The 14801-nt window shown below is 43.6% G+C and overlaps 1 protein-coding gene across 1 annotated transcript in view; it reads right to left on the bottom strand.

The window, feature by feature from the left end:
• ush2a (Usher syndrome 2A (autosomal recessive, mild)) overlaps positions 1-14801 on the bottom strand; it is a 242629-nt gene that overhangs the window by 222703 nt on the left and 5125 nt on the right. The window contains exon 5 of the mRNA XM_071921972.2: positions 14194-14362. Coding sequence (XP_071778073.2) covers positions 14194-14362 — 169 coding nt within the window. The remainder of the gene's footprint in view (positions 1-14193; positions 14363-14801) is intronic.

Here is a 14801-nt window from a genome sequence, read left to right on the forward strand (position 1 = left end):
GGCATCAGCCGAACCAATTTATTGCCAAATGCTTTGGGATTCAACACATTAACATTGCTTCCCATGGTCAGAAAAAGTCGGCAGATTTGTCGCTAGTCGCTTTTGAGAAATAAAGTCGCCAGGGGGGTCTGAAAAGTCGCCAAGTTGGCAACACTGGATCCGAAACTTTGGACACTTTCTGTCGTTTTCTCTGGCCTGTCTCTTCTCTTCGCCCCTCGCTATTTTCTCTCTCTTTCTCCAGCGCGTTGTGCAACAGTAATAATCATCCGTGCGAAACACTGAGTGTGTATATAGTTATATGGATTAAACGAAGCTTCGATGCAAAGAATTTGCATCGATGATTTTTAGTAATCGAGTTACTCGAGTTTCTCGAGGAATCGTTTCAGTCCTACTTTGGTTTTAAACCAGATAACGACAAACAGGTACAGAGTCTGTACAAAGGTTGTAGCTGCACCCCAAAGTAATACAGTAGTAATAATTTATTATTTGTTTTTTTTTTGTAAATAAGGACCACAGTAAGAAGAGGACAGTAATAGTGAAAACAAGAATTCAAGACTACTTTGAGAAATACACTGACAAGGGAAAGAGTGAAAATATATGTTAAGGTGCAAAAGTGCAATAAAATAATTTTGTTTCCAGAAACCAAGACAAATAATTGTGATTTTATTTTGCAAAATAACTGGGATATCATTTATCCCATAATCGTGTAGCCCTAAGCTACAGGAAAGTTATTTTGTACAGGCCTGTTCTTTATCTGCTATTCACTTTTTCTCTGCTCTTCCCTTCTCTCCTGCGAACTCTCTCTCTGCATCACATGTTAAGATTGAAACTGAAACAGGAAAGAGAGAAGGTTCCAGCAGGGTTCAATCCTGTGCCATGGATACCGAGTCTTAACTTCTGCACCACCTGTGGGACCTGCCACCATTTATGGCTCCATTAGTACCTGGCCTGGTTGCATCCAGTGAAAAGGTTTTTCTACAACTTACTGCAAGACCAAGATACATGTGAAAACTAACAACCGTGACCAACAGTATTCTTACTGTATTATATCTTTCTACATTATATCCTACTCTAATGTCCATTCTATCCACATTGATTTAGTGTCTTTTGCCATTCTGCCACCAAGCTGATGGCTCTAATGCCAGAAAAAAATCTGTCCATTATATACTGTATCATCATCTTTAGGCAGTGCTAATGGTATTTTACCTGACCACCTAATACAAATGTGAAATGTATGATATACTGTATTTTATATCTCTTCCTAACAGGAACAGGCATTTTAATAAGTTCCACTATTTCCTTTTCCTTACTGAATAAGTTTGTTCAACTTTATGTTTGTTCCTAAAGGTTGCTGTGTGCTCTTAGAGAGCTTCAAGCACACTTTCCCTGTGCAAAACCCACCACACTGGCAATGTTACCACCTAAGCCTCTCTAAAAGCCTGGGGAAACCCTGAGTGGAAAGCTTTTAGTGATCTGTAGACTGGCATTTTGACTAAAGCTCCTCTCAATTTTCACACTGCTGCCAAGCCATGGCTCAGTACACGGTGTGGACAGCAGTGTTTCTTCTATGTTCACTTAGCAGCTGCGGGGCACAACAGCAAGAAATGATAGAGAAAATTTGAAATATAAACTACCCCACGCTTACTGACCCAATCACAGAAAAATACAGTATACGGTCAATGTTTATAATAAAGTACAGTCTTAATTCTGTAACCAGCATTAGAATAAAAAAAGGGGCAAGTATAGAACAAGAAATAAGTAAAATTTTATATCTTAATATATATCTGAATGACTCTTTAGGATTACAGGATTTGCAGACTTAATAATTAGAAAGCTGGGTAGTAATAGAATCTGGGGGTCTCTTGTCCGTGGGTTAAAAAAGAAAGAAAAGAAGAAAAAAAAGAAAAGTACTACAAAATCTTGTGTGCATGTACCTAAAGCATAAAATTCTGGATCAGGTACAACTGTTTCAAAACAAACTTGCGTGAGCTGACCTGTTTAGTTGAATTATTCAGCAGCAACTGACCTGAATTTACCTTAGATCTAACCTGAATTGTATGCAATGATGAAAAAGGGGATAGTTTGTACATGAGAGGGGTAGATAGTGAGCAGCGGGTAACCACAGTGATAGCTGAGGAGAAGAATCAGGTGTCTGTGGGCTACAGCAACATCCTGATCACCTGGGTCATTTCGCATGAACTGGATCCAATCTCACAGAAATCTGAACCTTAACACATTGAAGACATGATTTAGATTATTTCTAAATCATGTCATATTTGGAAGTAAGCTATTTCCAACTTTCATAACCCATCAAAACACAAAATACAGCTCTGTTTCACTTCAGTGTAAAACCTTAAGCGATGTAAACAAGCTTCAAAGCACATGTAAAATTCATGTTTAGTTGTCACATACTGCAAGTCACTGCATCCAAAACTCAGAAAATAAATTTGAGAGTGAAAAAATCTTCAACACATTAAATCAAAATGTAGATAAAGCTCGCAGTGGAGTGACAGGGGAGTTTCAACAGGACAGTTGTCATATTGCAATTGCAAATTGAAGTTTTAACAGGGCGATTCAGCAGCACGGTCCAGGAAAGGTTCACGACAGCAGACACAGAATTTCACATGAATAATTCTCATTATTCTAAACACTCAGGCATTATCCAAACATCTGACATGTTACAGACACTGTCAGACTTAGGAATAACATAGTACTCAGAAGTGGAGTAGGGCTATCTTTCGCTGGTGATTTAAGAGCCTCAGAAGTGACAGCTTGAGGTCAAACTAAATGAGGGAGACCTTAAACATGTCTAACGCTGGAAACCAATTCTAGATACATATTTTACCTCTGTCTGATAATTTTATTAACAGCTGAAGCGGTGGCAAAGCTCTATGCAGGAGCTTAGTGTTTGCGTGTGCATGTGTGTGTGTGTGTGTGTGTGTGTGTGTGCATATGTAGGAATGTGAGTGAGCAGTGGAAGAGATGCCCTTTATTGTTGTCCTGAAGACGACACAAGTTCACACGTGTACACACACACACACACTTGTACTCTCCTCACTCTCCCACATCACATCCTCTTCTACCCTCCTCCTCTCATCCCGTCTCATCCTCACCCGCTCCTTTCTCCCTTGTTTTCACCTCCTCCATCCCTCATTCTTGTTCCTCTCTCTCTTTCCCTCTTTACTGTCCTACTTCCCTCCATCAACTCCTCTCATCCCCCTTCCTCCTCCACTTCCTCACCTCCTTCTCTGTTCCTCTCCTCTCTATCCACCCATCTCCAACCTCATCTCCTCAACCCTGCTCATCCAGCTTTTGTCCTCTTTTCTCAGACTCTCCGCTCTCTCAGTGCTCCTCCTCCTTGTCTGCTCCTCCTCACCCATCTCCTCCTCTCCTCCTAACCTCCTCTAATCCCTGTCTCCCCTCCTCTGCCCCCCACACCTCCCCCTCCTCCCAAACTCGCTCCCCCTTACTCCTCTCCTCTGGGCTGTATTGCGCTGTGACTGACTGACATGCCACTCACTGATAACACACCTCATTCCACAGCCAGTGGAGCTGTCAATGGAGAGAGAGAGAGACAGAGAGAGAGAGAGAGAGAGAGAGAGAGAGAGAGAGAGAGAGAGAGAGAGAGAATGAAAGAAATAGTAAAAGAGAGAGAAAGAGAGAGAGAAACATGATGGTGGGAAGGTGGAGTGTTGAGAGTTAGGTGGACAAGAAAAAGATACTCTGGCGAGGACAGAGGGAAGGAGAGACCGAAGATATAGGAGAAAGAAAGGGTGAGAGAGAGAAAGACAGAGAGAGAGAGATTTGGGAGAGTATACATGGGGAGAGGGATGGAGGTGAAGATGGAGGGATGGTATCAGGGAGGGAGAGGAAGGAGGGAAGAATTGAGGTCAGGAGGAAGGACAGAGGTATTGGGGGGAAAGAGGGAAGGAGGGATGGGGAGGAAGTGTTGAAAATATAAAGAAAGAGAAAAGGGCATTGGGCAGAGGATGAGAGCGAAGGAAAGGGAGAGATAAAAATGTCAGAAAGAGAGAAAGAGATACAGGGAGAGAGGGAGGGAGAGGCCGAGAGAGAGAGAGAAATCCTTACGCTTGTATGCCCTAGGCTGATACCTGAATGAGGCTCTAGAATAGCATGGCTTACTCGCTTCTTTATATTATCTACACACATGTCGCCCCACACACACACACACACATGCACACACACATGCACACACACACACACACACACACACACACGCACACACAGCATGTATTATTTATGCCCCTGTCCAGTTGGGCTAGTGTCACTGACGCTTATCATTTAAATGAAGCAGAAATGCTGTACCTGTTTGTAATGTTGTTCCATTATCAACTAGTTTACCATGAAGAGGAGAGGTGAGGAGAGGAGAGGAGAGGAGAGAAAAATAATGGAAAGAAGAGGAGATGAAAGCAGAGGAGAGAGGAGGAGAGCAGAGCAGGTAGTAGCAGGAGCAAGGAGAGCAGGGACGGGGTGGAGACAAGGAGGAGATATGGTATGAAATAGGTTGAATCATTGTCACATAAAGAGAAGAGAGGAAAGGAGAGGAGAGGAGGAGGTGATAAAGATAGGACAGAGAGAGAGGAAGAGGAGCTGGGCCTAGATAACAAAGGGAGGGAAGGAGTAGGGAAGGAGGAAAGGAGAAGAGAGGAAACAAGGCAGTGGAATATGACTCTGCTATTGTCCTAATATGGTTGGCTACGGTTGTCTCCCTCTCATCACTCTCTTAACATCTCTCCCTGTGTTCTTCTTGTTCCCTCCATCCATCTCCACAACATTTTATGTATTGTTCCATCTACACCTATTTCCTTCCTCTACTTCCTTCCATCCTCTCTCTCTCTCTCTCTCTCTCTCTCTCTCTCTCTCTCTCTCTCTCTCTCGTAATCAAAGCGTAATCACATCAACATATGTGCAGAACTCTGATTTTACTCACATTAACAGAGACCAGTCCAAACATGTATGCTCCTTAATCACATTTCTTCACAAAGGTGTTATGTGTAGCATTTTGCGTTTCTTACGATTAAGACCACATTTCCCATAAACCCTTTTGCTTACTGCCACAAAGAGGATGTTGTTACTTGTCCCGCTCCACCTCCCTGGCATTGCCCTACGTGTGTTTTGTTTCGAAGAGCAAGAAGGAGGATGAGAGCCAATCACAGCCTCTGATATCAGTGGATACACATTCCAACAAGGTAAGCTACCGTGAAGCTGAAACTATGCACTAGAAGAACAGCAGCACCTGTTTTGTGCCATAAAACAATCCAGCAGATTTCCTGTGAAATCTGACCCGGTGGCAGACAGAGGCAGAGGCTGCCCATCTTCTTGACGATGGTCTCATTTTTTATACTAATGTCTCAAGAATGTGGTAATGATTCATTGCCGTTAAAATGCTACACACAACATCTTTAAGTGTGATCAAGTTGTGCAAGTGTAGTTGGTGATGTTTTTTTTTTTTTTTTGTCACTTCTGTTTGAATACTCGCAATATCCCACATGTGACATGTACACCAGATTATATGGGGAAGTGTCACTTTAAAGAACCATGTAAACATCAGAGTTTTGGCAATTGTCGCATTATTGTGCGCATGTAACGTAGCAATTTACTCTCCCTTGTTATGCAGCCCCTGCTCTCCACCTTTCCATTTCCTTCCTCATTTTATACTCTCTCAAATGCAAATTCAAATCTGCTTTCTTGGCATGACAGAAAGGATCTATGTTGCCAAAGCATTTGCAAAGGATAAAGTCAAATAAATAACGGATTATAGACAAACAATACTACAGATTCTACACATATCAACAATAGCATGTAAAAGCATAGTGGCATATAAAAGCCATTCAATACATTCAATATAATTGAAGTCAATGTATAACAATATAGGACACTGGGAAGGATGGGGCAGCATTTCCGACAAGACAAAATTTACAAAATCATTCTCAATATTCTCTCTCTCTCTCTCTGTCTGTTATTCCCTCCACCCCTCTCCCAACCTCCCTAGTCCCCCCCACCACCCCGTACTCCCCCCTCTCTCCCTCCTCTCCACACTGTTAGCAGCTCTGATGAACGGCCAATATTATCTCTATCATATTAGCACGGCCGCGGTGTGTAAAGAGAGAGATAGGCAGAGGAAGAGAGACAGAGGAGGAAGAAGAATAAAGAGAGAGAGAGGGGAGGGAGAGAGAAAGAAAGAGGGAGGGAGGGAGACACATTTGTTCTACTCATCTCGGCGCTAAAAGACACAATTACCTCTCACGGCATATTATCCATGTTTTATACCAGCCCAGGGCCCCGTGCCTTTGCCTTGCCGCGCTCGCCCCGCGTAAGGCCCATATTTTAACACTAGCTATGACAGTTTATTTAAGAAAAGAAAATTGTCCCCAGGGAGACGGAGAGAGAGAGAGAGAGAGAGAGAGAGAGTAGGGAAAATGAGAGGGAAAGAGGGAAGGACAAAGAAGGTGGAGGGAGAGGGAGAGAAAGAAAGGGAGAGAGAGAATGAGAGAAAGATGAGAGCAAGGGAGAGGGAGAGAAAATTGTCTCTGGGGAAAAGAGAAAAGAGAAAGATAAAGAGAGAAAAAGAGAGAGAGAGGACATATATAAGGTGACATGCCAACCTTTTAATAAAGACCATAAGTCTCTAAGACTTTTTCTCTCCGAGCAGAAAGCATGGAGGGGATTCTTTTTAAAGAGACAGAGAGAGAGAGAGAGAGAGAGAGAGAGAGAGAGAGAGAGGATGGAAGGTGGGTGGGATGTAGAGACAGAGAGAGACACTCAGGAGAGGACAGAGAGAAAAAGGGATGATAGAGGGACAGATCTCAGAGAAGGAGAGAGCAAGCGACTAAAAGGGGAGTATACTGTAGAGGGAGCGAAGGAGAAAAGAGAGAGAGAGAAAAGAGAGAGAGAGCAGAAGAGAGAAGACATGTAGAAATCATCTGTGGTAACAAGGCTTGTATACCGCAGACAGGAGCACTGTTTCGTCTCCTCTCTTCACTCTTCCTCTCTCACCTGGATCTCTCTCTCTTTTTTCAATATTCTGGTGTCATTTATTAAGGTTTCTTCTTAATAGGCCTAGCAACCGATAAACATACAACTTCTAGTTTAGCGCAGACATTTCTGGAAAAGGCAGGTTAACATGCTATTTGGTGAATGTTTTTATCCAAAGCACCTTCCAGTGCATTCATTTTTAGCACTCATTTCATCTCAAAGCCCCAGTGGGAATGGAACCACTAACCCTGGCAGTGCTAGTGCCTTGCTCTAACCATTGAACAATACAGCGACTACACTGCACACTAAAACTGGTGTAAAAAAAGCAAAAGAGAATTTAAAGACCCCCCCACCCCCAAACCCTCCAACCCACCAACCCCACACACACACACCCCTCTCTCTCTCTCTCTCACTCTGTAATTGATGCCAGTCTCGTGCCCTTTCGCCTCCTGTGCCAGCGGGCAGAGGGCTAGCATAGAGGTGTCCGCTTCACCCGTACGTAACAACCTTGCCTCACCTTCACACACACACACACACACACACACGCACACGCACGCACATATACACACAGACATGCGCACACACACACACACACACACACACACAAACACTTAAATGCACACAAACATACACACAAACATACACACAAAAAGTGCTTCCATGCATGCACACACATATATACGTGCAAACACACACGCACACACACAGACACACACACTTACACACACACACACACACACGCACACATACATTCACCTTCAGTGTCTGTGGCTGTGTGTGTGTGTGTGTGTGTGTGTGCGTGTGCGTGCATAGGTGTGTGTTGAGTTGCCCCTTTGCCAAAAAGCAACAAACACTAACAAATGCACAACTACAGTTACTTACTATATCGTCATTTGCTGAACGCTCTGATGTCTTTTTGTTTCTTCGCTTTGAATCAAACTTCAAAGTTTCTTTATATACTTTAGAATATATTCTTACTCTTTATAGTTACTTTATATTCATTCAGCAGTGGTTCCCTGCCACAGCAGGAGCACTGCCACCACTGCTAGAACAAATGTGAAGCTCTAACAAAAAATCACAATTCAACCCCAATTCACCCAAAAGACAAACACGTATTAGTTCAAATATAGAAATTAGTGGGAATATTATTATAAAGCGAGTATGTGTACAGGTTTGTAGTTGCAACCTGTAAACCTGCAAAATCAAAGTGACAGTAAGGAGGGAAGAAAGAGGGAAGGAGGGATTTAGAGTACAGAAAGGCGTATGGACATACAGTGTGGTTAAGGGGTAAAGGCGGAAGGAGAGGTGAGGAGCAGGGGGGGAAAGGGGAGAAAGAGGAAGATAGAGGTATGGGAAGACTGCAGGACAGAGGGAGGGAGGACGAAAGGGGGGGAAGGCAGAAGGTGAGAAGGAGAAAGAGAAGAAGGGGAGAAAGGGTCTGAGATTGACAGAGTGGGGTGATGAGGCGTGTGCACATCAATGCTAGGGGCCTGTGAGAGAGAGAGAGAGAGAGAGAGAGAGGGAGAGAGAGAGAGAGAGAGAGACTGTGGTGGGTATCAGATCAGTCGGTGCAAAATAGTAGTCTACTGCCAAGACCAAACCAGTCCATGTACACACATACACACACACACACACACACACACACAAACAGGCCAGGGTCTTCCAGTGTAATTGTGCGTGAAAGCATTCATTAAGGTTATTATGGGATGCAGTAGAAGTTTTTAGCAGCCAAACTGTCTAAGAGGGGAGTAGTGAAGCAGAAGAGATGTCAGTGCCTAGAGGAAGAGATGGGACAACAAAGGAATACCAAGGAGACAGAGAGAGTACACAGATTATAGATTAGGTAGTATGGATAGATTCAAATTCAAATTTTGTCTGGTGTGGAAAAATTTGGACAAGGCTGGTCTGAAAATTGTAAAGACATGGACATGCTGGTAAAATAAGCCTTCCTTCCAAGCCAAACGGTGCTGTCTATTGCATACTAAAATAGATCAAAATTGTGTGTGTGTGTGTGTATGTGTGTGTGTGTGTTAACCTCAGTTTACCTTGATACCCAATACACTGACCCCCCACCCTCTTTCTCTCACCTTAATTTTCTCTCTCTCTCTCTCCCTCTTCTCCTCATGCTTCTTTATCTTTCCCTCTCCTGGTTTTCTCTTTCTCCTATGTGAATGCCTTTCATTCTTTCCTTTCTCCTCTTTCCATCATGTGAGAGCCCTCTCCAAGAAGCAACCAGACGTTTCTGTGTGTGTGTGTGTGTGTGTGTGTGTGTGTGTGTGTGTGTGGTACTGTGTATATGTAGAAGCAGTACATACGTGAAATCGCTGGTGTGTGTGTGTTTAACAGCGAGAGAGGGAAAGAAAGGGAGTATGTGTGTGTATGTGTGTGCGCACACGAGTGTTAAACATTCATGCTGTCGTGTTGGGCCGTGATGGGACCGGTGTGACGGGCTGTCCCTGCCACTGCTTCATCCGATAATGCTGATTTGCTCAGGCACTAACAGAGACGGACCCCTCTGGGGGTCCTCCAGGCACACAGTCAATCACTGCTACTCCAAAACACAGCACTCCAAAGCCATTTAAATCCTTCACTCCCTTCTCTTCTCTCCATCTTTTGCTGGCTCTTTTTGACACTTCTTTCTCTTATCTCTGTTCTTTTTGGACACCTACTTCCTCCCTCCCTTTACTTCTTTCTTACCTCTCTCTCCACTCCCTCTTCATACTCTGACATCTCTTTCTGGATTTCTCATTTCATTTACATCTTCAGCAAGTCCTTTTTTTTGTCTCTTCAACCTCTCACCACCTCTCTTCATTGTCTCTCTCTGTAACTCCCTCACTCTTTCCCCTCTCTCGCCTTCCATCACTTCTGTCCGTTTCTCTCCCTCCCTTTCTCTGTTTCTCTCCCACTCCCTCTTTTCCTCCCTCCCTCCCTCTATCAGCTAGCTGTGACCAGACAGAGCTGCTGTGCAGAGCTCTAATGCCACAGCAGGTTTTAGATGAAGCCCGGAAACAGAGAGAGATAGAGAGAGGGACATGGAAAAAAAGAGATAAGTGGACAGTTGGGTTGGGTGATTGGACGAATACATCTGGGATCAGCGATGGAGGAAATTCCTTTGCTGATTTTTTGCCAGTTTAAATTGTACTTTGATCATTGGTAAATTGATTTAAAATGTATTTACAGCCAGCACAGAATGTAGCCTAAACCCATCCAACATATCACAGATCCTTCCTCAGGGTGTGCTGGTTTTGTCCCTGCGTGTGCTTCCCCATTTGAGCGTCTGCTGCCACTGCTTCCTATTGGGAAAGCAGTCCTTCCGTCACCACCACGGCACGGACAAAAATACACTGGGGATGAGGTACATATGTGATAACGACTGGTTGACAGGAGGATGCATAATATTGCTCGACCCTAGTGGGCACTGAGATACAAAAAGACACATGCACACAAATAGAGAGACTTCAACATTTCACAACACTTTCACAACACACAAGAACACTTCTTACTGTCCTATCTCCTGTCCTCCTCTGTATCTCTCAAGTATCTTGATCTCAGTTACAAACACAGCATGTCCTTGAGAAATATTAGCAGCAGTAAGGCCTGCCCCCTCTCTCTGCCCACTCACTCACTCACACCTACCTAGGCAACTCTATTCCTCTAAGCAGTACAGTATTTGCGCTGCTCTGGTCGTGTATTGCTTAAGGGTTCAAGTCCCACCGATGTCACTCATGTGAAAAATGTATGCAATCATGCTACTATAAAGTGCTTTGGACAAAAGCATCCACCAAATAGCATGTTATGTTACATACACACAGATCATCTGCCATTGTCACACCAGCCAATTATGCTAGAGCAACCCAGGCTACATCCAGATACCCCTCTCTCCCTCCATCCACACCAGTAGTAAGGATATAGGCTTTTTCTTTATTTAGAGGCTACCATCCTATTAGTCTAAATACTGTTTAAATGTACAGGAGGGTGAGTCACACAGTATACTCACCTCCTAACTACCACTTCACTACTGATCCACCTCTCCTCCTCCCTCCCTCCCCCATCTCTCCTCCACTCTCGGTCTCCCTCCCTCCCCCAGGCTGCCTTTTCCTCCACTGTTCTCTACATCGTTACCATAATCAGATAAGACAACTACCCAGGGAGCACCAGCATCCCCATAGCACCTTGCTCCTGGCACCGTGTGTGTGTGTGTGTGTGTGTGTGTGTGTGTGTGTGTGTGTGTGTGTGTGTGTGTGTGTGTATGTTGCTCCTGGCACTTGGAAACCCGTATTCCTTTTGACCGTCTTTTTTGGCGTTTTGATCTTTTCAAACCGACAGATGACTGGTGTGTGTGTGTGTGTGTGTGTGTGTAGGAAGGTTTCTAAATTACCCAGCTCCTTCATAGGGTAATGTCTGTATTGTGTCTGACAGATTGCTACAAATTACTGCTGAACTGTGTGTGTGCGTGTAAAGGTGTGAGAAAGTGCGTGTGCATGCATGAGAATGTATGTGTATGAGGTATGAGAATGTGTGTGTATTTTTCTGTGTATGGGGTGTGTGTGTGTGTGTGTGTGTGTGTGTGTGTGTGTGTGTGTGTGTCTGTGTGTGTGTCTGTGTGTGTGTGCGTGTCAAGGATAATAATGTTATTCTCCTGTATGGTCAAAGCAGATCACATCACCATACCGTTAAATAAAAGGCAGACTGAGACACACGTATACACAGACAGATACAGACACACACACACACACACACAGTTTAAAAAAAAACACCTCCAAGCCATGTGCACATAACACACTGTTTCAGCAAAATGCCTACAAGCTGTACACACACACACACACACACACACACATATACTGTACATGCCCACACACACATATACAATACACAGAGATATACATACAGTTTCAGCGCAATGCCTGCGGGCACACACACACACACACACACACACACACCTGCTAGCTATTGAGCCATCAGCAGTGCTACATTTAGCCCACTAGACATTGGACTGCCAAATTACTACACCAAACATCAACACCAATCAGCCAGCCAGTCAACAAAACTGTCAACTCAGGTTTTCTGGCAAGTCTCAATACTCAGTGTTTCATTACTGGACAACATGTATAACTCCCTGATTCCTCACTGTTCACTCTGTCCATGTAAAATTCCATGCATATCCACAGCAGTTAATCTACATTTCTTGAGGGAAGATTTTGTCTACTTGAATTTGCCACTTCCATTCTCATTTTCAAAACCATATTTGGGTTATTATGGGGAAAAAAAGCACGCTGCATAGAAAACACAGGGACGAGAGTTAAACAGAGAAAAAGGCAAAACATAGTGGAGACTAATTTATATTAATATAATTCATATAATTAATATAACTTGTCATGATCATAAAAATGGAATGGATGAAGAAATCAAGAAAATCTGACTTCAAGAGAAACAATTTCAACAATGTGTTGTAACTGTCATAATTAACAATGAGGGGGACAAGAGAGAGGCAAAGGTAAAAATGTAGTAAAAAAGTAAAGTATAAAAAAAAGTACTTTTGCAGGCAAACTTGGAAATGAGGCTTATGAAAACTGGAGCCAGATAAAATAATTGGTTTTAAAGAAAACAAGAATGTTATCGATTTAAAAAAAAAAAAGCTTATGGCTAAAAGCTTATAAAGAAAAAAACTTAAGTTACAGAGTCATTTTTGCAATAAGGCTTGTCATGGTGATCATGTTTTCACCCCCAGAAGCCTCGCTGCTATTCCAGGAGGCTGAGAGAGAGAGATTGTCCGGTGGAGTAATCTGTAAAATGATACTCAACAGGCCAGAAACACACACACACACACACACACACACACACACGCACACACACACACACACACGCACGCACACAGACACAGGGATTCATTTGTGGCCTCAAGACTCTCTGTACTCAACTCCTCCAGCTGCCATTTTAGAATGATCACAGCCAATGAAAGCCTTTTTTTGTCCATGACAGCCTCACATTACAAGTTGCTACGCCACTTAGGTCAACCTGTTCTGATACCTTCTGGGCAGTCCGTGTGATCACAATGTGTGTCGTGCAGTAAGAAATTTAAAGCAGTAAAGACATTTTCTGATGTGCGAGTGTGTATGCACATTAAGACAACATTCTCTCAACCCATCAAAACAGAAGCTACACTTAGCCAGTGATCAAGAGTTAGCAAGAACTATGTTGTGACCATTTCTCTAAGGCTATAAAGTGTTGACTCAAATATGCAACAAAGCTCTCCATAATGACACAACAGAAAATGGATGAAATAAATGTGTGAAATTCACTGGTCATCATTAAGACAAACAGAAACAAGCATAACTTAAACTTGAGCAGACATACAAACAAAGAGAAATTTGAGCAGTGGCTGTTGTCAGAGTATAATTTAACGCATATTTTAGTCTGAAATAATAATCAAGCCTCCTGTTGAGATGCTATAGGAAATTATAGGGTTGGATAATGCAACTTCCAAGGATTTACATTTGGTTTCCAATGGATTTCAGTCACTTTTTCCTATGCCTATATGACAAAGGATCTATTATTGTATGGGGGGGACGCACTGACAAATTATTTAAGTGTGCGTGCGTGTGTGTGTGTGTGTGTGTGTCTGTGTGTGTGTGTGTGTGTGTGTGTATGTGTGTATGTAGGTGTGTGTGTGTGTGTGTAGGTGTGTGTAGGTGTGTGTGTGTGTGTGTGTGTGTGTGTGTGTGTGTGCCCCTGGCCCCAGCATCTGTGCCAAAACAGATGTTTGCCAGTATAATTACCGCCAGCCCAGAGAGAGAGAGAGAGAAAGAGATGGACAGAGAGAAAAAGAGGTATGGAAGGAGAAAGACAGAGAGAGAGTGACAGAGAGAGAGACAGAGAGAGAGAGAGAGAGAGAGAACATTCCTCTTTCACAACCCTGACCAGTTCAACACAAACCTGATGGTACTTCTTACGCAGACAGATTAAAAAGCACACACAGACGCGCGCGCACACACACCCACAGACACACACACATAAACCCATAATCTATTCCTCATATCAGTGACAGCTCTTCAGTTCCTGCCGCAAGTTTAATCTGTTAATCACATCTTCTATTAATATCAATAAACAATTCATCCAGACGCAGCCATGTGGTGCGGTCGGCAGGGCAGCTGTCTCTCCTGCCCACATATGGATCTCTAAACCCCTGAGATGTGTTACCTGCAGCACCAGGTGTGTCCACCTATCCGGCGTGACCCTGCCCTCTGTTCTGAAGCGGACGGTCAGAGGCGGCTGACTGCTGGACTGACCGTAGCGCACGGTTACCGCCTGCTCGGACGCCGCCAGGACGAAAACCAGGCGCCCCCCTGAGCTCTTCTCCAGCAGCACCCTGAGAGGAACAGAAGCACACACACACAGTGTCAGGAAACAAACAATTAAGTCAGCAGCAGCTCCATCGCCAAATTTTTTTTTATCAACAGTCTATTTGAATGTTGGGAGTTGAACTGAGGAGTTGATTCAGCTAAACTCAAAAAACAGACAGCAGAGTGGACTCCAGAAAGCCTGGAATCGAGCGCCACCGCACAGAGTCTCTCTTCCTGACATTTACACATGGAATATCAATATTTTACATGACTACTAGGTTTCTACTGCTACACTGGGTGCACACACACACACACACACACACACACACACACAGAGTGTCATATTAACCACCATCACTGACATTTTATGGGAAATCATGGCTTTTATGAACCCAGACCAACACACCCCATAAATCACAAAAAGGCAAGTGTGTGCATGAGAAAAAGAGGTATGTGTGTGTGTGT

Source organism: Centroberyx gerrardi, chromosome 1 (genome assembly GCF_048128805.1).
Source record: "Centroberyx gerrardi isolate f3 chromosome 1, fCenGer3.hap1.cur.20231027, whole genome shotgun sequence".
Lineage (NCBI taxonomy): Eukaryota > Metazoa > Chordata > Actinopteri > Beryciformes > Berycidae > Centroberyx > Centroberyx gerrardi.